Source organism: Lepisma saccharinum, chromosome 12 (genome assembly GCF_977018435.1).
Source record: "Lepisma saccharinum chromosome 12, izLepSacc3.1, whole genome shotgun sequence".
Lineage (NCBI taxonomy): Eukaryota > Metazoa > Arthropoda > Insecta > Zygentoma > Lepismatidae > Lepisma > Lepisma saccharinum.
Window position 1 is genome coordinate 21,046,917 of NC_139240.1, and position 16,973 is coordinate 21,063,889.

General features: G+C 38.8%; 1 protein-coding gene across 4 annotated transcripts in view; it reads left to right on the top strand.

Moving 5' to 3' along the window:
* Positions 1 to 16,973, top strand: part of LOC145996598 (uncharacterized) — a 60,102-nt gene that overhangs the window by 23,556 nt on the left and 19,573 nt on the right. For 3 of the 4 annotated variants that reach the window (XM_083133159.1, XM_083133163.1, XM_083133160.1), the window contains one exon: positions 425 to 1,149. In XM_083133159.1, coding sequence (XP_082989285.1) covers positions 425 to 1,149 — 725 coding nt within the window. Of the gene's footprint in view, positions 1 to 424; positions 1,150 to 9,685; positions 10,208 to 16,973 lie in introns of those variants that run through there. The other variant, XM_083133162.1, reaches the window with a different exon arrangement.

Below are 16,973 nucleotides of genomic sequence, written 5' to 3' on the forward strand. Positions count from 1 at the left end.
TTCATCACTGATTCGTTGTTTCCCAGCCGCCAGCTGGAAATGTGACCAGTATAATTGCTTTAAAAATATGTATATATTCACGGGCCTCCATTGGGAAGCCATGAGGCACAAACGCCGTCATTTTGACTGTAGAGTGGTGTGCAAAATTTAACATCTGGATTTTTCAGTTTCCGTGCAGTTCATATTGAACTAAAATTCTGTAAGAACGTCATAATTGCCTGATTTTCATGCATATGGTGGTGACACCACAGGGTTCACTAGTGGAGGATGAGAGTCTGAGATAACAGTGCAACCAATGAAGGGTTAAGAAGCTCCTTTCAAGTTTGCCTTTCTCTATTAGCATATAAGTTATCTTTCATGTTTCATACATGTTGTTTGAACATTTTATAAAGATGCAACTTTTATGTTATCTTTCTTTTCACAGGAACCAGTTCGATGGGATACACAGTATAAAGGAAGCGAGGCAGCAATAACTCCTGATACGGTAGCAGTCACTTCACAGAAGCATGCCACTGACCCTTCACAGAACACCTCAGTAAAAATTGAAGCAAACAACATGGATACGTTAGCCCAGGAAGATTTCCACATGAAACATGAAATACAGACCGAGTGCCAGTACAGTGAGCTTATGGGTGATGAAGGTGTCGTTCACGACAAGTATGTCACCACTGACATTACTCACATTGAGTTCCCCTCGAAAACCGAGTATTCAGAAAGCAGCCAACCGGACGGAAACCAGGAGACTTCCCGAGTGCCGGCAGAGTCACAGGTAGTTCCTTCGCCTAGTCCTCTAGCAAATGCATACCCAGTACCTCAGAGTGCGTTTACGCTAAATAACGGACAAATAACAGTAACACTGAATAACGAAAACAGGCAGCTAGAGTTCAGTTCTTTCGATAGCCCAAACAATCCCTGCAACCAAGACTTCGAAAGTAGTTTGATGCATGTGGAGAACGGGAGTCGGTACGGAAGCAGTGAAAGTATACCCAAGTCACACGTCGGTGGCATTCAAGATGACGGAAGCAACAGCAGTACAAGTGTAGACATGCTTTCAGCCGGCGATGGACGGAACTCAGGGCACGATGGTGTCATTGGGAATGTGGACGAAGGCAGTTTCCCAAGCATGCTGGAACAACCTGATTCAACACGGTAAGTGAACAGACTTTATTCTTCCTATTATTCGTTTGCATAAACTTACGCACCTGGGAACATGCAATTGGCAGTAGCATCGAATGAAACTTTCACACTGATGAGTACAGCTCCGGACAAACTTAATAAAAATCAGCCAATATCTACCCCGCAATGTTAATGAGGTATGTGGCCTCCGCATGCCCCTTAGATATTGCCAATGGACTAGGGACGGCTACAAGATCCAGGTAGATCCAGGTATCTGGATTTTATCCAGAATCTGTTTCCGATGCAACGGATATCTGAATTACTGGGTAATTTGGATATCCAGATAGTACAGATTTGATGAAGTTTTTCTAGAAAATCCCTACAGTAACGTATGAATATGTCTAATAAAAGTATATGTGGATAGTCTGTAAAATAAATAAACAATAAAACTGGATGTTAAATACTTTTGGGTGTCCGGGCATTCCAGATAATTCACACACTTTGGATGTCAAAATCTCCGATATCCAGATTTGGCCATCCCTACATGATCCATATTAGTGTGACATCCCACTGAGTCCAAACAAACCCATCACTTGATGTTTCGCTATGTGATGACATTGAATTTTCCATCGTGAGGGGCAGCTTTTAAAATGTTGATTACAGTCATGAAATAAATTGTGATATGTATTGTACATCAATCTAAGGATGATGTATCTGAGAATGACTTACTTGACTTAATTCTTGTTGCTTCTTTCTCAGCATAGTGCATCTGTGAAACTTCTCCATCTTGTCCTGTTGACAGCCTGCTTTTTAATTTCATTCCATGTTCAGTGGCGGCGATTAGGAGGGGCCTGAGGGGGCAGTTGCCCCCCCCCCCCTAGTTTTCACCACTTTTGCCCCCGCACTATGCTAAAGCTTATCTACAAAGGGAAATATACTGTCTTTGCCCCCCTAGTTTTGGGACCCAAAACTGTCCCATTTTTTTCCTATTTCCAAGGCTTCTTGATCAACTGACTTTTCCCAGGTCTTCCTACGGCAGCCACATCTTCAGTTTCCCTGAAGGTTCCAATCTAATGCAGATTTCTCTATGGAACTAGCAGGTTTATGGAGAGTATGTCCAATCCATTTCCACTTCCTTTTGTTTATGTGGATATCAATTGGTTGTTGGTTGTTGACTTCCCATAGTTCTTCATTCGTTATTATGTCAGGCCATTTTATATTTATTATCCACCATAGGCATCTAATTAAAGTTTGCAGTCTGTGTATAATCTGCTGGGTCACTCTCCATGTCTTTCAAAAATAAAGCAGGCGTGACCTAACATTTGTATTGAAAATACATATCTTTGTATTTCTGGAGATATACAGTGGAGCTTGGTTTTTACGTTTTTCAGGGGACCAAGCTGAATAAACTTACATGTGGAAAAATTTAAAATCAAGGAAATTTTATAATATTTCGCTATTTTGGGACCATCAAGACTGAATCGTACCTAGGTATAATGCAGGAAAATTTAAAATCTGGAAACGTGAAATCGGGGTTCCAATGTATTTATTTTTCCATATTGCGTATAGTTCTAGAAAGGCTCCATTTGCTTTTATATTTCAACTTTGGGCATCTTTATATGCTCCACCTAGTTTTAGTTCTCTATTTTTGTTGTTTACGATCATCTCCTTTATTTTTTTCCTTGGAATGTAATCCAACTCTTCGTGCTAATTCTTCAAGTTGTTTTAGTTTTTCAGCCATGTCTGAATTTTTGGACTCTAAGACAAATATCGACAGCAAATTCCGTCACCCTTCTCATCACTATCCAAAACCAATAGAAATAAAAATTCAAAGATTTTCTTAAAAAATTCACGATTTCGTAATCTCATTTTTACATTGACGTACTATACATATCACAATTTTATTTCATAACTGCTGTCAGAATTATAAAAGTTACCCCTTATGACGTAAAGTCTAATTCTGCAGCGTAGAGAAACACCACATGATGGGTTTGTTTGGACTCAATATTGCTTAGTTTGCTGGTGACATCACCATTAATATTGTCCATTCTTGTAAGGATACCCACCTCGAACAAGCAGCACTGCATTTCACTTTCGCAAACAAGTTGTGGAGAGAGTGTTGGGGGCAGATGAAGCACAAAAATGTAGAATCTAGCCTGAAGTTGTGCTACCCCGGGGGAAGTAGAGAGGTTCAGGGGACAGTTTCCATTCTTTACCAGCGTGAGGCTTAAGTTTTACCTGGGCTTTACAGTTAGCCGTGTATAACAGGATAATCATAAAGCTGGAAACTGTAGATGTCTGATATCTTCCATTTGCAGAGTATCACTCACTCATGCTTTAGTGAACAAAACTTCAAGAATCCCCCTCAAGCTCCCCCTTCCTTGTTTTTCAGGAATTACAAAGGTAAATGACATTATGTTGAGTCAATGGTAAAAGTTCCATGAACCTGGCAGGATACATAACCAAAATTACTTCTTAAGTCCAAACTGTGAAAGTACTTAAATAACTTTACCTCTATTGATTTTGAACATCTTTATTGTATTACACAATTGATAAAATTGGAAAAAAAATCATGTTGACATACCAAACTGAAACGTATGAGTGCACGTTGGGTGAAATTTACCAAGGCAGTGTTCCTGTGGCCCTGCGAGTGGAACTAACAGTCTTACAGTTGATTCAAAGTCCCGACATACACAAGAATTCTCTGGAAAGGTACTGAGAAGGATGCCCTCAGGCAATCATTGGAAATGATCAAAAAATATATTTCAAAATCAACAGGGCAATTTTTACCCACATCCTTTATCCTTACAGGTTAAAGAACATGTAAGCAGTTGGCTGAGGGTACAATACACAGCTGAATGAAATTAACGTATTCTTTGAAGGGTTCAGTGATTCGAGACCTGTCCTCCTAAGCCAGAATGCCTTAATTCCATTTCAGATGATGTGGAGAAAAGTAACAAAATATCACCCTAGGATGAACCATTAAATAAAAATTTTGGAAGACATGAACACATCACATCACATCACCTTCCTATATTTTATTTCAAGGTGCAGCCAACTCCACATCATGTGAGATGAAGTTATTGCTTTTTGGCTTACTAGGTAAGCACTGCTTTTGAGTTCTTGGATGGTTGATTTCAAAGATGCACTCCCTTCATTATTGTAGGTTATGGTTATTGCATAGAGGCGCATCGCAATATGGAGTGTTCTGACTTGGTTGGCAACATTTCCGATTTCTACCATTTGGCAATTTGCTGGATGTGGAGTGAACTGCTCCATGTACTGTAGTTCCTTCCTCTACTTGGGGTGCCTCCCTGAAGGCAAAGTGGTTACATCGTCGCCTTGTAAATCAAGGAGTCCTGGTATGATTGATTGTTTTATTTTACTTAGCCTTTCTGCCACTTTTGGCTAATTGTGAGAAAATGAAATTTATTGAGAGGACTATCACAAACGCAAATGCCCCACAGAAGATTATACTGGATGTGACTCCAGATGCCAGAACCTCATTACTCTGCAACATGCAGTGCAGGGTGTACTACGTGGAAGGGATGTTGACATTTAGGTGCCTTTAGAAAAGACCATTCCTTATATCCCTGGGTTTGAATCGTGGGTCTGATACTCCGTGAAGGTGTATATATAGAAACTGTAGGTCCAGTCCCAATAACTTGACTATGTGTAAAGCGGACTTGAAACAAAATCTCACAAAAAAAAATCTTTGCTTGGTAGTGAACGTTTTGCAGTGAGTCTGCACTGATTCTTGCTTTTCAGCCAGGCGGAATGCTAGTTTAGTTCCTACTTCTACTGTAGGATGACCTGGTTTTCTTTTTTTATGTGGTTGGTGATGAGCTTATTGACTAGAGATGGTGCTGTGCAAGACCAGACTTTGTTGTCTCCATTCTCAATCACATGTTCACCTAATCTGGCTTTTGCCATTCTGATGGTCCTACCAATGTAGCTGAGCTGGCATTGGCATTTGCCTTTGCACACGCTAAGGGAAGAGAGCTCAGGGAAGTAGTATCTCTTGAAACTGGGAACGGTCCATTCAGCTGGAATGTTTATTTGAATGGCACATTGATGTTGAATTACATCAAATCCCTCCATATCAGTGGAGTCACGGTGTTCTAGTCGGTAAGGCATCTGACTGTCATGAGGGAGACTCAGGTTCGATTCCCGGGGTGGGTGATCTAACGTCGGAATTTTTCCGACCTTGTCACCACATTTAGCAGCTCTCACCTAGCATAAAATCAATGGGTAACTGGGGGTAATGGCAGCTGGAGTGTGGTGCTGATCACATCACCTCCAAAATTGCCGAGATTGAGAATGGTTTGGGACCAACCCCCACATCCCCTAAATGTACCTTCCTGCCATGCTCCTATATGCATGGGGAACTTTACCTTTACCTCACCTACCTCCATATCAGTGGCATATTCTTCACTGCTGGTAAACCTACTTTTGTCATATATTTTTATAGATTTAGCTGTAATATATGAGCAGTTGCTCATTGTATGTCATGCAGACAAGCTTTTAAAGCAGACTATAAGTAAATTATTTAAAGAACTTAAAGACTGGTTTATGTATGCCACTGATCGTTCTCCATTGCCTACCTCTTACGACTGGATTTCCTCCTCGGTTGGACAAGGGAGATGAAGAGAAAATGGATGAGTGGTTACCTAAAAGTACACGTCCTACTTGCACAGTTGTAACACTGCAAACAACGTTGGTAGGAGAAACCACTTGTTCCTTCCTGATGTCTATGCTGTGCTTGGCAGGGACATTGTTGCTACATGAAGGAAAATGTATCTTGGTGCAGGGAAATCCAGGACCAACTTTAGGTGACACGGATATTTTTATAAAAATTTAGAAATTGTCGTACTCCTGATTTTGTTTTACTTGCATGCCTGCATTGGTGTTTTATTTCTGTTATATCTAATTGATGTTGATGGTGTGTATAATAAATTTATAGAATGAGTAAGAATTGTTGCGGTGAACAAGATCAAATTTTCGGGATACGCCACTGCTCCATATGTACCAGTATCGTCAAGTGATATAAATTGGAATTCCCCCCACCAGTCAGTGTATACAGTACACTGATGCAATGCCACTCCCATCCCTGATGTCGTAACAGATATAATGAAGGTAGTGGACCTTCAAAATTCATGTAATGGCAAAAAATATAAAATATGCAGAGCGGAAGACACAACGTCCATAACATAATCATGCTGGATTTGTAACACTACATTGGGTGCAACATAATTGTATTCAATTCAGCTCAAATGTGAGTTGGATGAATGGGTACACCTTATGAAATGCCCTTGAGTTTCCATTGCCAATGTGTTGAAGGTGGTGTGGCTCCTTTATTTGAAGCCATGTTATCCTGGCCATTGCATCCATAATGTTATGCTCTTTACTTGCTCTGCACTGTAGTAAGATAGTAAGAAACTTTGATTGATTGGTTTTATTTATTTTACTTTGCTTTTATGCCACTTTTGGTGAATTGCAAAGAGGAGGAAGAACGGTAATAAGATGGAATGGATGAAAGGACAAGGACAACGTACAACACGAGCCGTGAGTCCAGATGCCGGAGCCTCATAAGTCTGCACAGTCCATCATGTACTATGTGGAAGTGAGGTTGACATATTGGGGTCACCTTTTACACCCCAGAAAGATTGTGATACTTACATTGAGCTGATATCAATAGCTTATCACATGATCAGATGTTAAAAATTGACAATTTGATAATGGTATTAGCTAGTGTTTCATGAAGACAAATCTAAGTGTCTAAATTGTACATCTCTCCAAAATGTCGAGAAACACTGCTATGAATGGATGCCTCCTAAAGTATATCTGTACAACACCACTTGTCTTGTAATCAAGGGGTCCTGGATTCAATACTCGGCAGATGCAACTTGGTCCAGTCCCGATTAGCCTATGCATAAGGTGGGCGTAAAACTAAATTCAAACAAAAAAACAAAACAGTTCATCAACACCCAAACAGATTTGTCATAGGCATCTTTCCTTCATCATAATATGTTATGGTTATAAGAAACAAAAAATCTTACCTGAAAGGTAAGCATTAAGTTCTGGTCCCTTGATTGCTAGGCAACAACATTACCATGTGTGTCACAAAGAAGTGATAAGATGCAGAAGGGTCCTGAAGAGTGGAAGGCTCCAGCTTGCTCACATGAGCATTCATTTCACTTTGTTTTGGTGTCAGGACCAATCCCCTCATGCACCACCTGTCAAGTGTTAAATTATACATCTAGTCTTCATTAGCCTGTCTGAGCATAAAGTAGACATAAAACAAAAAAAAACAGCATGTTAGTTTCAAATTAATGCTATACAGTGTGATCCAAATTGATGTCTCACTTTTTGTTTCACTGTGGTGGTCTAGATAATTAGATTGGGGGACTTGTTCTACCACCATGGGTGGTGCCAGGGAGGCACGAGGGGGTGCTTGCGCACCCCTTAATTTTCTTCCCCTCCCCCTACGTTCAACTGAAAACACTAACCCTTACAATGTCATATTATGTCATCATCATATCAAGCATCGAATGTTAGGTACTGAAGTAAAACCGTTATTATTGTATGCATCAGGCAAGCACTGAAAGAGATGCCAATATACATACTTTCCTATACTGGCGGCAGCCTCTATAAAGATTAGCGGCCATTTTTTTCTTTCGTGAGCATTGTTGTTATGAATTTTTTCTTCCTTTGTTTCTTCAAGTGGTCTGTTTGTGGTTTTCGATAATTGCCTACAGATTAATGTAAGTTTTGTTTTTCTTTCTTTTTCTTTTGCATTGTTGATAAACGGTTTTTTTTCCGCCTATTTGTTCTTCCTCACACTGGAGCAAAAGTTTCAGCTGCTTTCAACGTTATCACCAAGTCGTGCTCGGGAAATTATTTGAACGGCTCGGGTGTAAAACATGGTAAGTGACATTTTGGTTATTTTTTAGTTACAAAGTAAAATGTGTCATCCTTCAATTTTCGAGTGAAATTACCATGTCATACAATTTGCATTGGACTCAGTGAAGCCTTCTGAAATCGGTAAACACAACACGAAAACAATTTATCTACAGTATAGCTTCTATTAACCTTTTTTCTTAATGAACTCAGAAATCAACAAAATGTCACTTTATGCATGAATGCTTCATTTAACGTGACTCGATTTGTAACGTGAAGGGTAGTTTTCTTGTTAATATGTTCTGTGTATTTGTTCCACGTAACATGTCTAGTAAACGTACCATTTCAGGCTTTTTGAAAACCCGTTAGAAAGAGGCCCAATGTTGACGAAGAAATTTTACAGTTCGTTGTTGGGGATAGTGCGGCAGAAGGGATTTTAACGAAGATAAAGTTGCTGTGCACTTCACCTTTTGTCCTGAAGTGGCAGACGGAATGTATACAATGTACTATGTATTTGGTACCTACATTGGTTATATTGAAAAGGTTCAAAGATTGTGGTTTTAAAGACAAGGATAATTTCATTTTTTATTTCACTACATAGTTCAATAAGACAGCAACGTGTATCTGAATGTTTACCTGAATTAAATCTTTCTTGGAGTATAAGACTTTAATACGTGTCATCATGGACATCCAGGGGGAGGGCAAGGGGGCACAGCCTCCCTGGAAAATGAATGTCAATCTAAAGTTATTATATTTCACACATACAATTTAATTTCAGTCAGTAATTTTTGTAAATCAGTTGTGGCGATTAGGGGTGCAGTTGCCCCCGGTTTTTGCTTTCTTGTCCCCGCACTATGCTAAACCTTATCTACTACGGGAAAGTAAAATGTCCTTGCCCCCCCCCCCCCCTCAGTTTGGCACCTTGCTCCCTAGTTTTGAAAGATTGCGTGCGTGTTTCATGGTTTTCCTTATTTTCAGCATCGCACCTCCTCAGCACTCCTTGATGATTAATCCTGGCACCGCCACTGTCCACCACTGATGAAATGCACCATGTGCCTTGCCATTTAGACACCAACATTTGAAACTCATCCTCATCTCTGCAGACAGGGATGAACATTCTGCATTGCCCCTTCAACATGTTATTTGGCACTCCCCCATCACTCTTCTTGAATTAACCCTTCCAAAGCATTCAAATCCGAAGTTTTCCTGGACATTCTCTTAAAGTTACCCCCAGATAAATAAAATCCAATGATCTTAAGTCTGGGAATCTCACCGGCCACTCAACATTCCCACGATGCCTGATGACTTGTCGAAGAATAGCATTGGTAAGCCATCCCCATGTTCAAAATGGGGTGGTGCACCATTCTGCATAAAATGCACTCATTGGTAACCTGCCAAGTTGATACAATAGGATGCACGACGTGCACAATCAGAGACCTAGAACTGGAAAAAAGGCAATGCACAATTAACAAATGGCAAGGAACGTAGTACATTTCAGCAGTGGATCGAGTTTTGAACCTAATTATCTAGACCTCCACATTGAAAAAAGTGGGTTGTAAATTTGGATCACCCTGTGGATGACCAATGTTTTATGCATAGACCCCATTCCTTGTTATTGGTAGAGCTTCTGTGTTCTCCTGCATCTGACGAGGTTCTGTTATGCTTTCAGGTCTCTGTTGCCTGGGAACACACATTTCTTGAGCCGCAACCAAGAGCTATCCATAAGGCTCACGCACAGCCGAAAATGGAATTCAAGCATCCAGTGGCACACGTGCAACATGTGCAGGAGAGCCTTCGCAACCGAAAGCGATCTGTCCTCCCACAAACCCACATGCATGGGCCAAAGAAAGAACTGGCGTGGCTCTTCCCAGCAGCAACAGAACCTGAACATAGAACATGTTTGCGTCACTTGCGGGAGGTCTTTTAAGAAGAAGCATCTGCTCCATACCCATTCTGTCGTGCACTTTGTGATGAAGCCCCACAAATGTCCTTTGTGCAACAAAGCCTTCAAAAGAAAGGATCACCTGAGCGGACACATGAAGACCCATAAGAAACCATACATGTGCGAGTTTTGTAGGAAAGGGTTTAGTCTTAGATGGTACATGGCCAAACACCAAAGGATTGTTCATAATGTGGCCAGATAAAAACTTTTGTACAGCAGATATATTCCTAAGGAATATTCATAGTTTTGTTTCGTGTAATGTGGTGACCGATTGACTTTGTCTCACAAGACGAGACTTCGTGTATTAGGGTACCCTATAGGTACTTGGTAATGCACTAATGCTCACTAGCCAGCCATTTCCAAGGAAAAATACTTCAAAGTTTCCCAAGTGTATCTCATGAGATGAAGATATTGTCAGACTTCCAAGTGGCCCCGTTAAAGCATATAAGTTTCACGCACCAAAGGTTCTGTGTTCGATTCCCTTTCAGAGGCCCCTGCTTTTTTTCTCTTATCTCAAACAACTATTATTGCATTTTATTTAATAACTTATTGAAATAAAATTTTATTACATTTTGGGTGGGTGCCCCTTTTGTTTATTTTACAATTTTATGAAAATGATTTTTTCACTATTTTTTAGGGATGGGCCGATATGAAAATTTGGCCGATACCGATAAAGTACCGATATAAAATTTACCGATACCGATAACCGATATTCTACCGATCCGATATACAATTATAAATGGTCCTTGAAGAACCTGAAAGGTTCACTGACCTCTTTAATAAATGTGTGTTTCAAGGTGACTGCAGTGCAAGAGAAATTGCATATTTAGACATTTACTTTTTTAGAAAGTAGGGCATGTATATTATCCATAAAAATTACAACAAAATGGCAGAATTTTGCACTAAATTATCAGAAAATAATCGATATATCGGATCGGTAAAATAATCGGCAATTTTACCGATAAACCGATACACTGATATGCCTATATCGGCCGATACCGATAGAGTACCGATTAATCGGTCCCATCCCTACTATTTTTTGAATTTCCTCATCATTGTACAAACATTTACATGTTTAATTATCCACATATTATATTCAACAAAATAATATGTATAGCAAGGGTATAGGCTATGTTTTTTTGTTGTTTAAAAAAAGATATTCCCTGCCAGAAACAAAACACAAGAATACTATTTACAATCAATGCTTTTATGTGCTTTTTTTATTTTGTACATGATCCACAGTGGTAATTATTGGAAAAGCATGGAAAGCAAAATTGCCGACAATTTGCATAGCAAATAAAGGATGAATTTTCGCAATAAATAGTTGCTCGAGATAATAGAAAAAAGACAGGGTCAACCAAACTGGAATCGAACCCAGAACCTTCGACACGTGAAACTTACACGCTGCCACAGGCCCACCGGAACACTTGGAAGTTCGACAATATTTTTGCCTCATAGATGGAAATGGCTGGCTAGTGCATGCTAGTAGCCTGACATATCTTTACCTATACTGTACCCTACCACTACACAAGTTCTGTCCCAATCACAGTTTCCCAAGCCGTGCCCTCTCCTTGAAATATCTGGGTTTGAACCCCAGGCAGGACAGCGTTAGAAGAATATTAAATAACCGAATACAGTTGTAACATCATAGGCTACCATCTTGCATCCCACTTTTGACAGCAACACGGTAATTTCTGGCATTCATATATCCTATATGTTGGCCATTAGGGTTCGACATAAGTATGTGTGTTCATGCACAAAATTAATGTTCTGTATTTTTTATCCACCACCAATAATCTTCCAATTCCCGGTGGAGGCACAAAGTGGTTCGGATCCCACTTTAAACTGTAGGTCCAGTCCTGATTAGCCATACTGTGCATAAAGTGCACTTAAAACACGAAATCAATCGATAATGTTCCAGTCTCTTTTTAGAAATCAAAAATCATGCCAAATGCACATTTAAGCAGTTTTGGTGAGACTATTTTAAATGAATAAATAAATAACACAGGATAGATGATCACAGAAATGTTAAAGCTGATTTGTTGGTGATGAGAGGGTATATTGCCTTCTGAAAAGTATTTGGTTGTATGTCCATTTGCACTAACATGTCAGGAGAGCTGAATGAAGTTCAATGTTTGTGGATTTTTTAATACACTACAAGATTTGCGCAAGCATTGTATAAATAATGGTAATTCACACCACTTGACTGCCAGATATGTTGCTTCAAAACGTGATACAGAACTGGTAACATCATCAGCTCATTTCTGATGAAAATTGGAGATACAACAAACAGCTTTCAGCTGGCAAGCCCAGCTATGGCTTTTTGGTATCAAAGTAATATTTCAATCTTTTCCTTAAACTGTCCTATATGAACCTTTATGTAGAGATCATTCCTTTTCCTTCCCTGAAAAAGAGCCCAGGTAAGTTTGAAATGTTGGATCACTTCTCAAAATTATTTTCTAAACGCATGAAGTTTCTAGAAAATTAGTAACCCCCACAAACATTGCTAAACATTGGCACAGTTCCATTTCACAGGTCCCAATTGATGGTTAAAAGATTGTTCATTAGTAACTTAAATTCTGAGTTTCCCATGCATGCATTTAAGTAGATGATATGTTATCTACATTTGTCACAGAATAGGCAATTAATTCCCCTTTTTTACATGTGGGTGCATATTTATTTAATGTAATGTAATAGAAGGGTATTTAGACTGCTGCTTCCGAGAATTTTGCACTAAATTATCAGAAAATAATCGATATATCGGATCGGTAAAATAATCGGCAATTTTACCGATAAACTGATATGCCTATATCGGCCGATACCGATAGAGTACCGATTAATCGGTCCCATCCCTACTATTTTTTGAATTTCCTCATCATTGTACAAACATTTACATGTTTAATTATCCACATATTATATTCAACAAAATAATATGTATAGCAAGGGTATAGGCTATGTTTTTTTGTTGTTTAAAAAAAGATATTCCCTGCCAGAAACAAAACACAAGAATACTATTTACAATCAATGCTTTTATGTGCTTTTTTTATTTTGTACATGATCCACAGTGGTAATTATTGGAAAAGCATGGAAAGCAAAATTGCCGACAATTTGCATAGCAAATAAAGGATGAATTTTCGCAATAAATAGTTGCTCGAGATAATAGAAAAAAGACAGGTCAACCAAACTGGAATCGAACCCAGAACCTTCGACACGTGAAAATTAGTAACCCCCACAAACATTGCTAAACATTGGCACAGTTCCATTTCACAGGTCCCAATTGATGGTTAAAAGATTGTTCATTAGTAACTTAAATTGTGAGTTTCCCATGCATGCATTTAAGTAGATGATATGTTATCTACATTTGTCACAGAATAGGCAATTAATTCCCCTTTTTTACATGTGGGTGCATATTTATTTAATGTAATGTAATAGAAGGGTATTTAGACTGCTGCTTCCAAGAATTGATGGTCATAGTGAGGTATCCCTCGCCATAGACGAAATGTAGGTAGCGATGCAATATGAATGCCCACACCAACTGCAAGATAAAGGATACCCTCCTTTTCCACTAGATTGTTCAATTAATGTGTTTAACATTGTATAAGCATGTCATTTTATGTAGCATACTTAAGCTCGTGGATCATACCTGCTCCCTAACCCTTTAACTATCTTCAAGGTATGAAACACACTTTGAATTATACTGCACGTTCATTCTTTGTCTTTCTTCTAAGATCAGCTGCAATTTTCTGTTAATTTGTAATGTTACAAAGTTAGCAACTGTTGCATGCTTGCTCCAAACACCTAAATATGTAACAATTGAAGCAGTGTCACGTTCACTTTTGGTCACATGGTCACTTTCATGTTCATTTTCATCAGTAACAATACCCAGTGGGCACACAGTGGCTCGGATCGCACTTTAAACTTTGATCAAGTCCCGATTAGCCTTACTGTGCATAAAGTGGACTTGAAACACCAACTCAACTCAATTCATCAATAACACACACCCTCGTGTCCTCCCCTTCCTCTCTACTCTTTGGTATTTTCCTTGTTACATATTTAAGCGCATGGGGGACACTGTGACCCACGTGCCTAACGGACATTAAAGTAATGGCTTTCATTTAATGTATATTTCATTTACTCCAATTTATGCCCACTTTTGAATCTAGTCATATTGTTTCTAAAGTTGTATAATAAAAAATAAATGTTTTGTGATTGAGGATGAAAGATTTATTTAATTCCTTTAATACCCTTTAGTTTGAAATAGTTGTTCAGTGTTTGTTTTCCTTATTTCACAAGCCCTATCAAGTTAAATCGAGGTAAAATGAAAACTGCTGATGATATAAATACCAGAGCCTTGGTCCCATTCAAGAGAAGTCTTTGTGTTATTGTTCATTACAACACTCCAGTGTTTAAAGTTGGTAATTATTGTGTTGGTACAACATAAGCTATTACAGTGCACTAGTCAGAAGGCAGAAATGAAAGTTTTAAAAATGCCTGCAGAGACCCTGACATGTATAAATGTTGTTCTGTTCTACAATTAGCGTTTGATACCCGGTGGAGGCACAGTGCGAGTGGTTTGGATACCATTTTAAACTGTAGGTCCAGTCCCGTTAGTCTAAATATGCATAAAGTATACTTATCAATTAATGAGAACAAACCCATAGTCAAAGCAATCTGTAATCTAATAAATGCAGCTTTCCTAGGCTTGGATCTCTGTGACAGAATGGTTTCCAGAGCATGCTATGTTGCCAGGAATCCCTGATTCATATCCTGGCCTGGGCATGGATATTCTTTTTGTCCCTTCATCATATCGTCACTCATCCTCATCCAAAGGTGGCAGAAATATGAAGTAAAATAAGCCAAATGAATAAATAAGTCATTGTCTGACAGGATATTGAGATGGGCTTGTCTTATGCTTTTATGATTTTTAACTTTTTGACATTAGGATAAGTCCGTCACCTGACTAAGTACAAACAACATGCTATATAGTCTGCGGGGAACAATTATGATGTATTTCAATTTTTTTTTATTGTTTTACATCTCTTTTCTGGCACTTTTGGCCAATTGTGATGATGAGGATAAGTGATGATTAGATGATATTGACAAAGGGACACTCGCAAGGAACACCCATGCCCTGCCTGGGACTCAAACCCAGCAACTTTGGCGGCAAGATCAAAAGTTGACCACTTAAAGTGCTTGTGCACCAAGCTGGATACAATGATGAGTGTGCCTTTCTGTGACTGATGCACTTAAATGCATACTTTTATTCTCTTTTATTCCCCTGTAACTGCACAAAAATCATTCTGGTGCTAAGGAATATGAGCCATACAGCATCATGTGACTTCTTGATTAGGGTTGCTGTATTTCATAAGTGAAAAACCAGGATGTCCTTGCTGGAAGCCTGTTAGGGAAAGGTGGGGGGGGGGGGAGCAGAACCTGGACCCATCAAAGTAGTTTGTATGTACACTGAAAGTTTGTCTCAAAAAGTGCTGTAGTGTTCCGAAGATGTTAAGGTATTTCAGAAACAATTTTCGAGGATGCAGAGGAAAATGAAAACATTGCCTTGTATCATAATTTTAGAAGACACGTTTTTGTAACAAAAGTCACGAAAATCCAAAACTTAAAAAGAATTTTCAGAAATGTACTTACTTTGTATCTTACATAATAGATTCATGTATAGAAATGTAATTAATAAATAAAGAAAAGTTACGTTAACTAGCCAGACTTCTGTGGCTCCTTTATCTTGTTTTCTTGCATAGCTATATTTCTCATTCATGTTTATTTTTTCAAGCTAATTTCTGTTCTTGGAAATCGATTTATGAAATTTGACTCAATCAACAATGTGTATAAGTTACCTAAAAAGTGGGTTAATTTTAAATTATGTCCACGTATTTAAAAAAAAATATTGTTAGTGAAATTATAGTGTTAATTATTTCTGCTTTCCCACCCAATTCCGGGACATTAGTGCACCCCGAAAAAACATTTCAGGACCTCGGGACATTAGTGCACCCCGAAGAAACATTTCAGGACCCCGGGACAAATGATATCATTCTAGCTAGGACTCCTGGAAAATCCAGGACACACAGCAACCCTAGTCATGATGCACTGCAATCTTCTAACTGCATAAGGTTACCATTAAAACCATGCTCTTCTATCCATATGTAAAATGGCAAACAAAGATCCACAAATCTAATAGCATTCATGTATGCAGTCTTATATTTGAAATGAGGGCATCCCCGATGGCTTTATAATCAAGGGATCCTGGGTTTGATACCTGTTGGATGCACAAGGTTCGGATCCCACTTTAAACTGTAGGTCCAGTCCCGTTTAGCCTTACTGTGCATAAAGTGGACTTAAAACAACAAATCAAATTATGTATATTTGAAATGCTGCTATAGAAAATATTTTTCCGTGAAAATGTTTGTATTTTTCTTGGATAAGTGAAAGTCTTTGTATTAGTCTGTATCGAAAAAGCACTATTTCAGGGTTCGCTTACACAAGAGGTCATGAAAGCTATGGTTTCAGGTTCTTATGAAAGGGGAAAATTTTCAGTATTCTGTCATAATGTCTTTAGTCTGAGGAATCAACTCAAAATGTTAACATTATTACCACAAAAACATCTCCGTAAAGCTGTTTCTTTGACTGCAGTGACATTTCCCATGGCCGTACTTGGTTCAGTATGATGCTTGTGATGATGAGCATAACATTATTACCACAAAAACATCTCCGTAAAGCTGTTTCTTTGACTGCAGTGACATTTCCCATGGCCGTACTTGGTTCAGTATGATGCTTGTGATGATGAGCAGATATGGGGAAATATTGCTAAAGAAATTTACATAAGGGATTATTGCATGGACTCATACAGTGCTGTAAGAAAACAAGCATCTGTTTAATGCATTTTGTGCCAGTCTGACCATGGGAAATGTGGCTGAGATCAAACAACAGCTTTCATGAGATGCTATTTTCCAATAAGTTTACACTTAGAAAACTTTGAGACAGTGTCACAGACTAAAAACAT